Genomic DNA, 14,434 nt, shown 5'->3' with positions numbered 1-14,434 from the left:
GGACCACTTGTGTTAGCAGCTCATTCCACACTCTCACAACCCTCTGAGTGAAGACTTCCTTCATGTTCCCCATAAACTTCTTCCCTTTCCCCCATAAGCCATAACTTCCAGTAGTAGTCCCACCCAACCTCACTGGAAAAAGCCTGCATGCATTTAGCCTATCTGTATCCCTCATAATTTTGTATGCCACTATCAATTATCCTCTTAAACCTTTATGTTCTGAAGAATATATTTCTAACCTATTTAATCTTTTCTTATAACTCAGGTCCCCCAGACCCGGCAAAATCCTTGTAAATTTTCTTTGTACTCTTCAACCTTGTTTACATCTTTCCTAAATATAGGTGACCAAAACTGCACACAATATTCCAAATTAGGCTTCACCAACATCTTGTACAACTTCAACATAACATCCTATTTTCTGTACTCAATAAATTGATTTATGAAGGCCAATGTGCTAAACACTTTCTTTCGACCCTATCTACCTGTGACACCACTTTCAACGAATTATGTATCTGTACTCCCAGATCCCTTTGTTCTACCACGCCCATCAGTGCCCGAGCATTCCCTGTGTAAGACCTACTCTGGTTAGTCCTACCGAAGTGCAAAACCTCGCACTTGTCTGTATTCAATTCCATTTGCCATTTTCAGCCCATTTTTCCAGCTAATGCAGATTCCTGTGCAAGATATGATAGCTTTCCTCACAGTCCACTACACCTGCAATCTTGGGGTCATCCACAAATTTGCTGATCCAGTTAACCACATTATCATCCAGATCATTGATATAGATGACAAATAACAAAGGACCCAGCACTGATCCCTGCAGCACACCACTAGTCACAGGCCTCCAGTCATAGAGGCAACCTTCTACTACCTCTCTCTGACTTCTCCCAAAAAGCCAATGCCTAATCCAATTTACTACCTCTCTTGAACACCAAGCAACTGAACCTGCTTGACCAACCTCCCATGCGGGACCTTGTCAAATGCCTTACTACAGCATCCAATGCCTTGCCTTCATCCACTTTCCTGGTAACCTCCTTGAAAGATTAGTTACACATGACCTACCATGCTGACTATCCTTAATCAGTCCATGTCTATCCAAATACTGAGATATCTGGTCCCTTAGAATACCTTCCATAACTTTCCCACAACTGATGTCAGATTCACCAGCCTACAATTTGCTTGTTTATGTTTAGAAACTTTTTTAAACAGCAGAACAACATTGGCCATCCTCCAATCCCCAGTATTTCTCCTGTTGCTAAGCAAGTTTTAAATATTTCTGCTAGGCCCTGGAAATTTCTGTAGGGTCCGAGGGAACATCTTGTCAGGCCCCAAGGAATTTTCCACCCTCATTTACCTCAGGGTAGCAAACAACTGCTCTGTGATCTGTACACACTCCATGAAGTTACATGGAACATAGAAAACCTGTAGCACAATACAGGCCCTTTGGCCCACAATGCTGTGCCGAACAGGTACTTACCACTTTGTTGATATCGCTTTGCCTCATTTCTATAGACTCTGTGTCCATCTCTTGAGTAAATACAGATGCAAAGAATTCATTTAAGATCTCTCCCATCTCGTTTGGTTCCACACATGGATTACTATTTTGGTCTTCCAGAGGACAAATTTTGTCCCTTACTCTTGCTCTTAATATATCTGTAGAATCCCTTGAGATTCTCCTTCACCTTGACTGCTTGAACAACTTCATGCTTCCTTTTAGCCTTCCTGATTTTTAAAAAGTGTCTCTTGCATTTCTTGTACTCCATAAATACCTCATTTGTTCCTATTTGCCTATATCTGCTATGCACCTTTTTTTCTCTTAACCAGTGCCTCAATATCTCCTGAAAACCAAGGTTTCATGCACTTGTTATCTTTACTTTATATTTTGACAGGCACGTATAGGCTTTGTACTCTCAAAATTTTATTTTTGATGGCCTCTCACTTTCCAAGTACACCTTTGCCAGAATACAGTTTGTCCCAATCCAAACTTGCCAGAAACTTGTCCTTTCTCCAATTTAGAAACTCAACCCGTGGACAAGACCTATTTGCATATTTACTTTGAAACTAATGGCAGTGTGGTCATTGAATGCAGTGTTCCCCTACATAAACTTCTGTCACCTGCCCTGTCTCATTCCTGAATAGCAAACCCAGTATTGTATGCTCTCTTGTTGAGACTTCTACGTACTTTGACAAATCCCATCCAGTCCTTTTACAGTATGGGATTCCCAGCCAATACTTGAAAAGTTAATATCACCTACTATAACGGCCATAAGTTTCTTGCAAAAGTCTGCAATCCCTTTACAAATTCATTCCTTTAGATCCCTAGGATTGTTGGGTGGTCAGTAATATAGCCCCATTAATTGTGGTCATACATTTCTTATTTCTCAGTTCCACCCATAACGCCTCACTGGTCGAGTTCTCCAGTCTGTCGTGACGGAGCATTGCCGTGACATTGTCCTAGACTAGTAATGCCAATGTAGTAACACCCTCCTCCTTTAATCCCTCCCACTGTCACACCTAAAACAATGGAACCGTGGAAAACTGAGCTGCCAGTCCTGCCCCTCCAGCAATCAGTTCTCACTCATGGCTACAACATCATAATTCCAGGTGTTGATCCAGGCCCTGAGCTCATCCACCTTTCTTAATATACTTTCTGCATTGAAGTATACACCACTCAGGACACTAGTCGTACCATGCTTGAGCTTTCGATTCCTAAGTTTGTCTGAGGTCTTACCCACATCAGTCCACAACCTCCCCACACACTGATCTGGCACTCTGGTTCCCTTCCCCCTGCAATTCTAGTTGCCATGCCAAACTAGAATTCAAAGTGCATGCCAAAATCTACTGATTCTTGATAGATCATTATTAATGCCTTCAGCCATATCTTTCACAACCCTGAGATGTAGTCCATCTGGTCCAGATGATCTATCTACTTTCAGACCTTTCAGTTCCTAAGTACCTTCTTCCTAGCAATGGCAACTTCACTTAGTTCTGCCCCAAAGCTCTCAAATTTCCAGCATACTGCTAGTGTCTTCCACAGTGAAGACATGCAAAATACCTATTCAGTTCGCCTGCTATTTCCTTGTTCCTCAATTCTACCTCTCCAGCATCATTCTCAAGTGGTCCAATATCTACTCTCACCTCTTTTTTACTCTTTAAATATCTTAAGAAATTTTTGGTATCCTCTTTAATATTATTGGCCAACTTACCTTTGTATTCCATCTTTTCCCTCTTAACGGCACTTTTAGTTGCCCTCCTGATTGAGAAGTTGCAAAACCTGGCCCTCTGTACCTCCCTCTGCAATTGGATCCTCAACTTCCTAACCAGAAGAGGACAATCTGTGCGGATTGGTGATAACATCTCCTCTTCGCTGATGATCAACACTGGCACACCTCAGGGGTGTGTGCTTAGCCTATTGCTCTACTCTCTATATACACATGACTGTGCGGCTAGGTATAGCTCAAATACCATCTATAGATTTGCTGACAATACAATCATTGTTGGTAGAATCTCAGGTGGTGATGACAGGGCATACAGGAGCGAGATATGCCAACTAGTGGAGTGGTGTCACAGCAACAACCTGGCACTCAACATCAGTAAGATGAAAGAACTGATTGTGGATTTCAGCAAGGGTAAGATGAAGGAACACATACTAATCTTCATAGAGGGATCAGAAGTGAGAGAGTGAGCAGATTCAAATTCCTGGGTGTCAAGATCTCTGAGGATCTAACATGGTCCCAACATATTGATGTAGTTATAAAGAAGGCAAGATAGCGGCTATACTTCAGTAGGAGTTTGAAGAGATTTGGCAGGTTAACAAGTACACTCAAAATTCAGTCCACTGCAAGTCATCCCTATAATCGCCAAGATCCTTTTCCATAGTGAATACTGAAGCAAAGTATTCATTAAATACCTTTGCTATCTCCTCTGGTTCCATACACACTTTCCCACTGTCACACTTGATTTGTTCTATTCTCTTACGTCTTATCCTCTTGCTCTTCACATATTTGTAGAATGCCTTGGGGTTTTCCTTAATCCTGCCTGCCAAGGGCTTCTCATGGCCCCTTCTGGCTCTCCTAATTTCATTCTTAAGCTCCTTCCTACTAGCCTTATAATCTTCTAGATTCCTATCATTATCTCGCTTTTTTGAACCTTTCGTAAGCTCTTCTTTTCTTCTTGACTAGATTTTCAACAGCATTTGTACAACACAGTTCCTGTACCTTACCGTCCTTTCCCTGTCTCATTGGAACGTACCTATGTAGAACTCCATGCAAATATCCTCTGAACATTTGCCACATTTCTTCCATACGTTTCCCGAGAACATCTGTTCCCAATTAATGCTTCCAAGTTCCTGCCTAATAGCCTCATATTTCCCCTTACTCCAATTAAACATTTCTGTAACTTGTCTGTTCCTATCCCTCTCCAATGCAAAGGTAAAGGAGATAGAATTGTGATCATTATCTCCAAAATGCTCTCCCACTGAGAGATCTGATACCTGACCAGGTTCATTTCCCAATACCAGATCAAGTACAGCCTCTCCTCTTGTAGGCTTATCTACATACTGTGTCAAGAAACCTTCCTGAACACACGTAACAAACTCCACCCCATCTAAACCCCTCGCTCTAGGGAGATGCCAATCAGTATTTGGGAAATTAAAATCTCCCACCACAACAATCCTGTTATTATTACTCCCTTCCAGAATCTGTCTTCCTATCTGTTCCTCAATGTCCCTGTTACTATTGGGTGGTCTATAAAAAAAACACCCAGCAGGATTATTGACCCCTTCCTATTCCTAACTTCCTCCCACAGAGACTCAGTAGACAATCCCTCCATGACTTCCTCCTTTTCTGCAGCCGTGACACTATCTCTGATCAACAGTGCCACGCACCCACCTCTTTTGCCTCCCTCCCTGTTTTTTCTGAAACACCTAAAGCCTGGCACTTGAAGTAACCATTCCTGTCCCTGCACAATCCAAGTCTCTGTAATAGCCACAACATCATAGCTCCAAGCGCTGATCCACGCTCTAAGCTCATCTGCTTTATTTATAATACCCCTTGCATTAAAATACACATCTCAAACCATCAGTCTGAGCGCGTCCCTTCTCTATCACCAGCCTATCCTTCCTTTCACACTGTCTCCAAGCTTTCTCTATTTGTGAACCAACCTCCCTTTCCTCCGTCACTTCAGTTTGGTTCCCACCCCACAGCAATTCTAGCTTAAACTCTCCCCAGTAGCCTTAGCAAACCTCCCTTCCAGTATATTGGTCCCCTGGGATTCAAGTGCAACCTGTCCTTTTTGTAGAGGTCATACCTGCCCCAAAAGAGGTCCCAATGATCCAAAAATCTGAATCCCTGCCCCCTGCTCCAATCCCTCAGCCACACGTTTATCCTCCACCTCATTCTAGTCCTATACTCACTGTCACGTGACACAGAAAGTAATCCCGAGATTATTATCTTTGAGGTCCTGCTTCTCAACTTCCTTCCTAACTCCCTGTAGTCTGTTTTCAGGACTTCCTCCCATTTCCTACTTATGTTGTTGGCACCAATATGTACCATGACCTCTGGCTGTTCTCCTTCCCTCTTCAAGATATCGTGGACGCGATCAGAAACATCCCGGACCCTGGCACCTGGGAGGCAAACTACCATCCACGTTTCTTTCCTGCGTCCACAAAGTTGCCGATCTGACCCCCTAACTATGGAGACCCCTATAACTGCTGCCATCCTCTTCCTTTCCCTACCCTTCTGGGCCACAGGGCCAGACACTGTGCCAGAAGCACGACCACTGTTGCCTCCCCCAGGTAGGCCGCCTCCCCAACAGTACTCAAGCAGGAATACTTATTGTTAAGGGGGACGGCCACAGGGGTACTCTCTGGTATCTGACTCTTGCCGTTCCCTCTCCTGACTGTTACCCACTTCTCTGTCTCCTGTGGTCCCGGGGTGACTACCTGCCTGCGGCTCCTCTCTATCACCTTCTCGCTCTCCCTGACCAGACAGAAGTCATCTAGCTGCATCTCCAGTTCCTTAACATGATCCCTAAAGAACTACAGATCGACACACCTGTTGTAGATGGCCGAGAGTCTCTAGGACCTCCCACAACTGACACCGAACACAGAAAACGGGCCTCACACTTTGTCTGTATTCTAAACAGATAACCCACCTTGCCTCTAACCTTTATCGCCAAAGCCCCATAGAGCCAAAGCCTTCCTACTCTGTCTCCCACTCCTGACGCCCGCTCTGTAAATCTATCTTCTTTTTAAACTCTTCCCACTGTTCTCACTGGCCAACCTCCATGTGCTTGCACAGTCATGCCCCGTTCAAACCGCTGAAGAAATCAATGGGGACGGGAGACGTTCTGGGGTATTGGAGGGTTGCGGATGTTGTTCCCTTATTCAAGAAAGGGAGTAGGGATAGCACAGGAAATTATAGACCAGTGAGTCTTACTTCAATGGTTGGTTAAGTTGATGGAGAAGATCCTGAGAGGCAGGATTTATGAACATTTGGAGAGACATAATATGATTAGGAATAATCAGCATGGCTTTGTCAAAGGCAGGTCATGTCTTACAAGCTTGATTGAATTTTTTGAGGATGTGACTAAAACATTGAAAAAGGTAAGAGCCGTAGATGTAGTGTATATGGATTTTCGCAAAGCATTTGATAAGGTACCCCATGCAAGGCTTATTGAGAAAGCAAAGAGGCATGGAGTCCAAGGGGACATTGCTCTGCGGATCCAGAACTGGCTTGCCCACAGAAGGCAAAGAGTGGTTGTAAGTGGGTCGTATTCTGCATGGAGGTCGGTCACCAGTGGTGTGCCTCAGGGATCTGTTCTGGGATCCCTTCTCTTCATGACTTTTATAAAAGACCTGGATGAAGAAGTGGAGGGATGGGTTAGTAAATTTGCTGATGACACAAAGGTTGGGAGTGTTGTGGATAGTGTGGAGGGCTGTCAGAGGTTACAACGGGACATTGATAGGATGCAAAACTGGGCTGAGAAGTGGCAGATGGAGTTCAACCCAGATAAGTGTGAGGTGGTTCATTTTGGTAGGTCAAATATGATGGCAGAATATAGTATTAATGGTAAGACTCTTGGCAGTGTGGAGGATCAGAGGGATCTTGGGGTCCAAATCCATAGGACACTCAAAGCTGCTACGCAGGTTTACTCTGTGGCTAAGAAGGCATATGGTACATTGTCCTTCATCAACCGTGGGATTGAGTTTAAGAGCCGAGAGGTAATGTTGCAGCTATAGCGGACCCTGGTCAGACCCCACTTGCAGTCCTGTGCTCAGTTCTGGTTGCCTCACTACAGGAAGGATGTGGAAACCATAGAAAGGGTGCAGAAGAGATTTACAAGGATGTTGCCTGGACTGGGGAGCATGCCTTACGAGATTAGGTTGAGTGAATTGGGCCTTTTCTCCTTGGAGCGACGGGAGAATGAGGTGACCTGATTGAGCTGTTCAAGACGATGAGAGGCAATGATCGTGTAGATAATCAGAGGTTTTTTTCCCAGGGCTAAAATGGCTAGCACGAGAGGGCATAGGTTTAAGGCGCTTGGAAATAGGTGCAGAGGAGATGTCAGGGGTAAGTTTTTTATGCAGCGAGTGGTGAGTGCGTGGAATGGGCTGCCGGCAGCGGTGGTGGAGGTGGAAATGATAGGGTCTTTTAAGAGACTCCTGGATGGCTACATGGAACTGAGAAAAATAGCGGGTTATGGGTAAAGCCTAGGTAGTTCTAAGGTAGGGACATGTTCGGCACAGCTTTGTGGGCCGAAGGGCCTGTATTGTGCTGTAGGTTTTCTATGTATCAAAAACTTCTATAGGTGTACTGTGGAGAGCATTCTGACAGGCTGCATCACTGTCTGGTATGCGGTGGGGGGAGAGGGGGGGAGAGAGAGGAGAGGCTACTGCACAGGACCGAAAGAAGCTGCAGAGGGTTGTAAATCTAGTCAGCTCCATCTTGGGTTCTAACCTGCAAAGTACCCAAGACATCTTCAGGGAGTAGTGTCTCGGAAAGGCAGCGTCCATTATTAAGGACCTCCAGTACCCAGGACATGCCCTTTTCTCACTGTTACCATCAGGTAGGAGATACAGAAGTCTTAAGACACACACAGCTTCTTCCCCTCTGCCATCTGATTCCTAAATGGACTTTGACCCCTTTACACTACCTCACTTTTTTTAAAATCTACAGTATTTGTTTTTGCACTTTTTTTAATCTATTCAATATACATATACTGTAATTGATTTACTTATTTATTATTATTTTTATTTTATTTATTATTATTATTTTTTCTCTTCTATATTATGTATTGCATTGAACTGCTGCTGCTAAGTTAACAAATTTCACGTCACATGCCGGTGATAATAAACCTGATTCTGAATCTGTTGTTTTTTAAAAGCCTCCCAATCCTCTAACTTCCCACTAAATGTTGTTCTATTATGTCCTCTCTTTGGTTTATATGCTGGTTTTGACTTCTCTTGTCAGCCATGGTTGCATCATCCTGCCTTTAGAACACTTCTTCTTTGGGATGTATCTATTCTGCACCTTCCAAATGGCTCACAGAAATTCCAGCCACTGCTACTCTGCTGTCATTCCTCCTAGAGTCCCTTTCCAATCAACTTTGGCCAGCTCTTCTCTCATGCCTCTGTAATTCCCTTTTACTCTACTATAATAGTGATATATCTGACTTTAGCTTCTCCCTCTTAAATTGCAAGGTGAATTCTATCATATCATGATCACTGTCCTTAAGGGTTCCTTTATCTTAAGCTCTCTGATCAATTGTGGTTCATTGCACAACACCCAGTTCAGAATAGCTGATCCCCTGGTGAGCAACCAAAGCTGCTCTAAAAAGCCATCTTGTGGGCATTCTCTAAATTCCCTTATTGGAATCCCGCACCAATCTGATATTCCCAATTTACCTACATATTGAAATACCCCATGACTGTCGTAACATTTTCTATCTCCAGCTGTAATTTGTAGCCCACATCTTTGCTACTGTTTAGAGGCCTGTATAAAACTCCCATCAGGGTCTTTTTACACTTGCAATTCCTTAGCTTTACTCACAATGATTCAACACGATGATTTGATTTCATTTCTTACTACAGAACCACATCACCCCCTCTGTCTACCTGTCTGTCCTTTTGATACAATAGCTTGGACGTTAAGCTCCCAACTATAATCTTCTTTAAGCCATGGTTCAATAGACAATAAGTGCAGAAGTCGACCATTCGGCCCCTCGAGTCTGCACCGCCATTCTGAGATCATGGCTGATCATTCACTATCAATACCCAGTCCCTGCCTTGTCCCCATATACCTTGATTCCCCTATCCATCAGATATCTATCTAGCTCCTTCTTGAAAGCATCCCGAGAATTGGCCTCCACTGTCTTCCAAGGCAGTGCATTCCACACCTCCACAACTCTCTGGGAGAAGAAGCTCTTCCTCAACTCTGTTTTAAATAACTGACCTCTTATTCTCAATCCATGCCCTCTGGTACTGGACTCTCCCAACATCTGGAACATATTTCCTGCCTCAATCCTATCAAATACTTTAATTATCTTAAATGTTTCAATCAGATCCCCTCTCAATCTCCTCAATTCCAGCGTGTACAAGCCCAATCTCTCCAATCTCTCTGCGTAAGACAGCCCTGCCATCCCAGGAATCAACCTAGTGAATCTACGCTGCACTTCCTCAATTGCCAGAATGTCCTTCCTTAAACCTGGAGACCAAAACTGTACACAATATTCCAGGTGTGGTCTCACCAGGGCCCTGTACAAATGCAAAAGGACATCCTTGCTCTTGTACTCAATTCCCCTTGTAATAAAGGCCAACATTCCATTTGCCTTCTTCACTGCCTGTTGCACTTGCTCATTCACCTTCATTGACTGATGAACTAGGACTCCTAGGTCTCTTTGCATTTCTCCCTTACCTAACTCTACACCGTTCAGACAATACTCTGCCCTCTTGTTCCTGCTTCCAAAGTGGATAACTTCACATTTATTCACATTGAATGACATCTGCCAAGTATCTGCCCACTCACCCAGCCTATCCAAGTCTCCCTGTATTCTCCTAACGTCCTCTTCGCATGTCACACTGCCACCCAGTTTAGTATCGTCAGCAAACTTGCTGATATAGTTTTCAATGCCCTCATCTAAATCGTTGACATAAATCGTAAAGAGCTGTGGTCCCATTACAGAGCCCTGTGGTACCCCACTAGTCACCTCCAGCCAGTCCGAGAAACACCCATTCACTGCTACCCTTTGCTTTCTATCTGCCAACCAGTTTTCTATCCATGTTGAAACCCTGCCCCCAATGCCATGAGCTCTGATTTTACTCACCAATCTCCTCTGTGGCACCTTATCGAATGCCTTCTGAAAATCTAGGTACACAACATCCACTGGCTTACCCTCGTCTAACATCCTTGTTACACCCTCAAAAAACTCCAACAGATTAGTCAAGCATGATTTGCCCTTGGTTCAGTGATGCCTACAACATCATACATACCTGCCAAGCTGTAACTGTGCTACAAGTTCACCTATTCTTATTCTGCCTACTGTGTGCATTCAAATGTAACACCTTCAGTCCCGTATTCATCACCCTTTTGACTTTGTCCCCCTTTTACAGTGCAACTCACCCCATCAACTGGAATTTTGTCTTATCATCAGCCTCAACTTATTGCACGCTGCCTCTGGTTGTAAACCAACTGCTCATCTTCAGCCCTATTGCTCTGGTTCCTATTACCCTACCAAATTTGTATAAACCCTCCTGAAAACCTGTCCACAAGGATCACACAGTAAATGCTGGAGGAACTCAGCAGGCCAGGCAGCATCAATGGAAAAGTGTAAACAGTTGATGTTTCAGGCCAAGGCCCCTCATCAGGACTGGATAAAAGATGAGAAGTCAAAATTAGAAGGTGCGGGGGGGGAGAAAGAAGAACAAGGTAGTAGGCTATATAGATGAAAGTGGGAAAGAGGGAGGTGTGAAGTAAAGAACTGGGACGTTGATTGGTAAAAGAAATAAAGGCTGGAGAAGGGAGAATCTGATAGGAGAGGGTAGAAGACCATGGACAAAACAAAAAGGTAACGAGCACCAGAGGGAGATGATGAGCAGGTAAGGAGATAAAGTGCGAGAGGGAGACGGGAATGGGGAATGCTGAAGGAGAGGGGGGATAATTACCAGAAGTTTGAGAAATTGATGTTCATGCCATCAGGTTGGAGGCTACCCATACGGAATATAAGACATTGCTCCTCCAACCTGAGTGTGGCCTCATCACCGCAGTAGAGGAAGCCATCAATTGATGTGTCGGAATGGTAATAGGAAGTAGAATTGAGATTGGTGGCCACTGGGAGATCCCGCTTTTTCTGGTGGATGGAGTGAAGGTACTTGGCAAAGCAGTCTCCCAATCTACGTCAGGTCTTACTGATATACAGGAGGCCACACTGGGAGCACCAGACACAGTATATGACTCCAACAAACTCACAGGTGAAGTGGCGCCTCACCTGGCATTATAGTTTAGGGTCCTGAATGGTAGTGACAGAGGAGGTGTAGGGGCAGGTGTGGCACTTATTCTGCTTGTTACCAGGAGAGATCTGTGGAAAGGAATGAATGGACAACTGAGTGACGTAGCAATTCCTGCAGAAAGCAGAAACTGGAGGTGAGGGAAAGATATGCTTGGCAATGGGATCCTGTTGGAGATGGAGGAAGTTACAGAGAATTATGTGCTGGACATGGAGGCTTGTGGGATGGTAGGTGAGGACAAAAAGAACCCTGTCGCTGGGTGGGTGGCAGGGGGATGGGGTGAGTGCAGATGTGCCCAAAACAGAGCCTCTCCTTGCTAGCAGTCTCACAACATGCTGCCTCTGTAAACCAACTACCCCATCCTCAGCTCTAATCACCCTGAGAAATTAGTTTAAACCCTCTCGAACATCTCTTGCACACCTGCCCACAAAGATATTGGACCCCCTCGGGTTCAGATGTAACCCATCCCTTTTGTGCAAGACATACCTTTGAGATCCCAATGATCCAGAAATCTGAAACCCTACTCCATGCACCAGTTTTCACACGATATCATATGATTCTTGACAAGAAAATTTTCATTTGCAAAGAATAGATGCGTTTCATCACGCAAGGAATCATTTAAGGACAGAACCTCTACCAAGCCAATTGTTGTACATTAGTCCTGTGCTCACGGAATTCACCTCACTGAGTAATTTATGAAATTATTTTTTCTAAAGCACATCCCCAGAAATGAAAGTAATTACCATGGTTACAATTTTCATCGCTTCAAGTTCCTTAAGGGCAGCTTTTGCACACACACGTACTGTACAATGAAAGCCGATCAGTGGATATTCAAAGAATTTTGCAAATAGATTGACAAAAGCTGCTATTTTGCCAATCATGCTGGGTGTACCACCAGTTGCCACAGAAATGCCATGGTAGTGTAACAGTTAGTGCAACACTATTATGGCTTGGAACATCGAACTTCAATTCTGGCATCATCTGTAAGGAGTTTGTACATTCTCCCTGCGACTGAGTGGATTTCTCCGGGTGCTCTGGCTTCCTCCCACAGTCCAAAGACATACCAGTTGGTAGGCTAATTGATCATTGTAAATTGCCCCATGATTAGGCTAGGATTAATTGAGGTTGTGGGGTTGCTAGGGCAGCATGGCTCTAAGGACTGGAAGACCCTATTCTGCACTCTACAGCTAATTTAAATAAATAAATAAAACAAAACTATTTCTGAGAGGTTAACTTGTCACATGCTTTTGCAACTGTTTAGCTGGTGCCAAGCTGGCATGAGACATTTCCTGTGAAAACAGCTCACTGCTCTCTCGCTGTAAAAAAAATCACTAACTGCTTCAATTGACAGTAAAGATAATTATGTATTTTTTTAATTATGGGTGGAGTTTAAAGAGTGGAGGAGCAGCACTGCATGCAACAACATTTTAGAGTGTGCCATATGTTTGCCAACCCTGACTATGCAATCATTACTTCCGCCAATGGTGCACCGTGGCTGCAGTACATACTTAATGCAATGAAGAGTTTTGCACATGCTATTCCAACAAAACCTCCTACAGTACAACCTCTATCATAAAGAAGGACAAGTGCAGAGGGTGCTTAGAGATACCACCACCTGCAAGATCACTTCTAAACTGCACACCTAATTTACCAATAATTTGCTAGTCCTTCAACATTGCACTCTTTCAACTCCCCACACAACAGCAATCAGGAAGTACTTTCACCAAATAACTGAAGCCATCACTACTGTACCAAGAGCAATGATGGATTAATAATAAATACTGCCAAATAAATTAAATATGGCTATTAGTAAATGCACGAATTCTAAAACTTAACTGCCATGCTAAACATGATAAAACTCCTCATGAAGGCATTTAGCCCACCATTAAATTCCACAGTGTGTATAATTTCAGAAACACAAAATGGCATTTACATATTATGTTGCATTCCTGAGGAAATTAGCATGTTACCTGTTATCTTCTTTACAGGTTGAAGACGGACACTGATAGATTGGTGTGTGAGCAGTGGAGAAGAGGGGAGGGAGCGGGACATTCCTTCCATTATCCGGATATGCTGCATTCCTTCCGAAACTGGCAGGGATGGGACAGTGTAATCTGGTTCAAAAGCAGAGTCGTTCTCTGTACTGGACACACCTTATTTAAAAAAAAAGAAGAAGAATTTAGCCAGAAAATATTTATAGTATTCTTTCTTAATCTCTGAAACTGATACAGTGTAGCAACAGAAAGGTGACTGACTACAAAAAGTTTAAATGTCACCACTTTGGGTTAAGTGCATTTCGCAGCATTTGACTATCGCAATATCTGATTTTTAATAAAAGTGAAAAAGGCTGATAGAAAAAGATAAATGCCTTAAAATTTTTAAATGTCAATTAATAGAAATTTTACAGAAGTGTTCAAAGATGTTATTTGAAAAAACCTTCCACTAACACTAATCATTCTCTTAAGCAGTCTTTTGGGGCAAAGGATGGCTTGTACCAACTTCAGTTCTGTGGGTTGTGAGGTGACCACTGAAACCAATGACTTGCGGACTCTGCGGCAGCTGCTGCATGATGGAGCTCAAAGTCCAGAGTAAATATATTATCAAAGTACATATATGTCACCATATACAACCAGGAGATTCATTTTCTTGTGGGCATACTCAATAAATCCAATTGCCATAATAGAATCAATGAAAGACCACACCAACAGGGCAGACAGCCAGTGTGCATAAGACAACAAACTGTGTAAGTACAAAAAGAAAGAAAAATAAATAATAATAATAATAAATAAATAAGCAATAAATATCGAGAACATGAGATGATGAGCCCTTGAAAGTGAGTCCATAGGTTGTGGGAACAGTTCAGTGGTGGGGCAAGTGAAGTTGAGTCAAGTTATCCCTTTTGGTTCAAGAGCCTGATATTTGAGGGGTAAT

General features: G+C 43.5%; 1 protein-coding gene across 3 annotated transcripts in view; it reads right to left on the bottom strand.

Moving 5' to 3' along the window:
* Window positions 1–14,434, bottom strand: part of LOC132384559 (protein TANC2-like) — a 764,460-nt gene that overhangs the window by 414,229 nt on the left and 335,797 nt on the right. For all 3 annotated transcript variants that reach the window (XM_059955744.1, XM_059955745.1, XM_059955743.1), the window contains one exon: window positions 13,474–13,656. In XM_059955744.1, coding sequence (XP_059811727.1) covers window positions 13,474–13,656 — 183 coding nt within the window. The remainder of the gene's footprint in view (window positions 1–13,473; window positions 13,657–14,434) is intronic.

Source organism: Hypanus sabinus, chromosome X1 (genome assembly GCF_030144855.1).
Source record: "Hypanus sabinus isolate sHypSab1 chromosome X1, sHypSab1.hap1, whole genome shotgun sequence".
Classification (NCBI taxonomy): Eukaryota; Metazoa; Chordata; class Chondrichthyes; order Myliobatiformes; family Dasyatidae; genus Hypanus; species Hypanus sabinus.
Note: the sequence above shows the minus strand (reverse complement) of the source record. Positions and strands in the feature narration are given on the sequence as shown.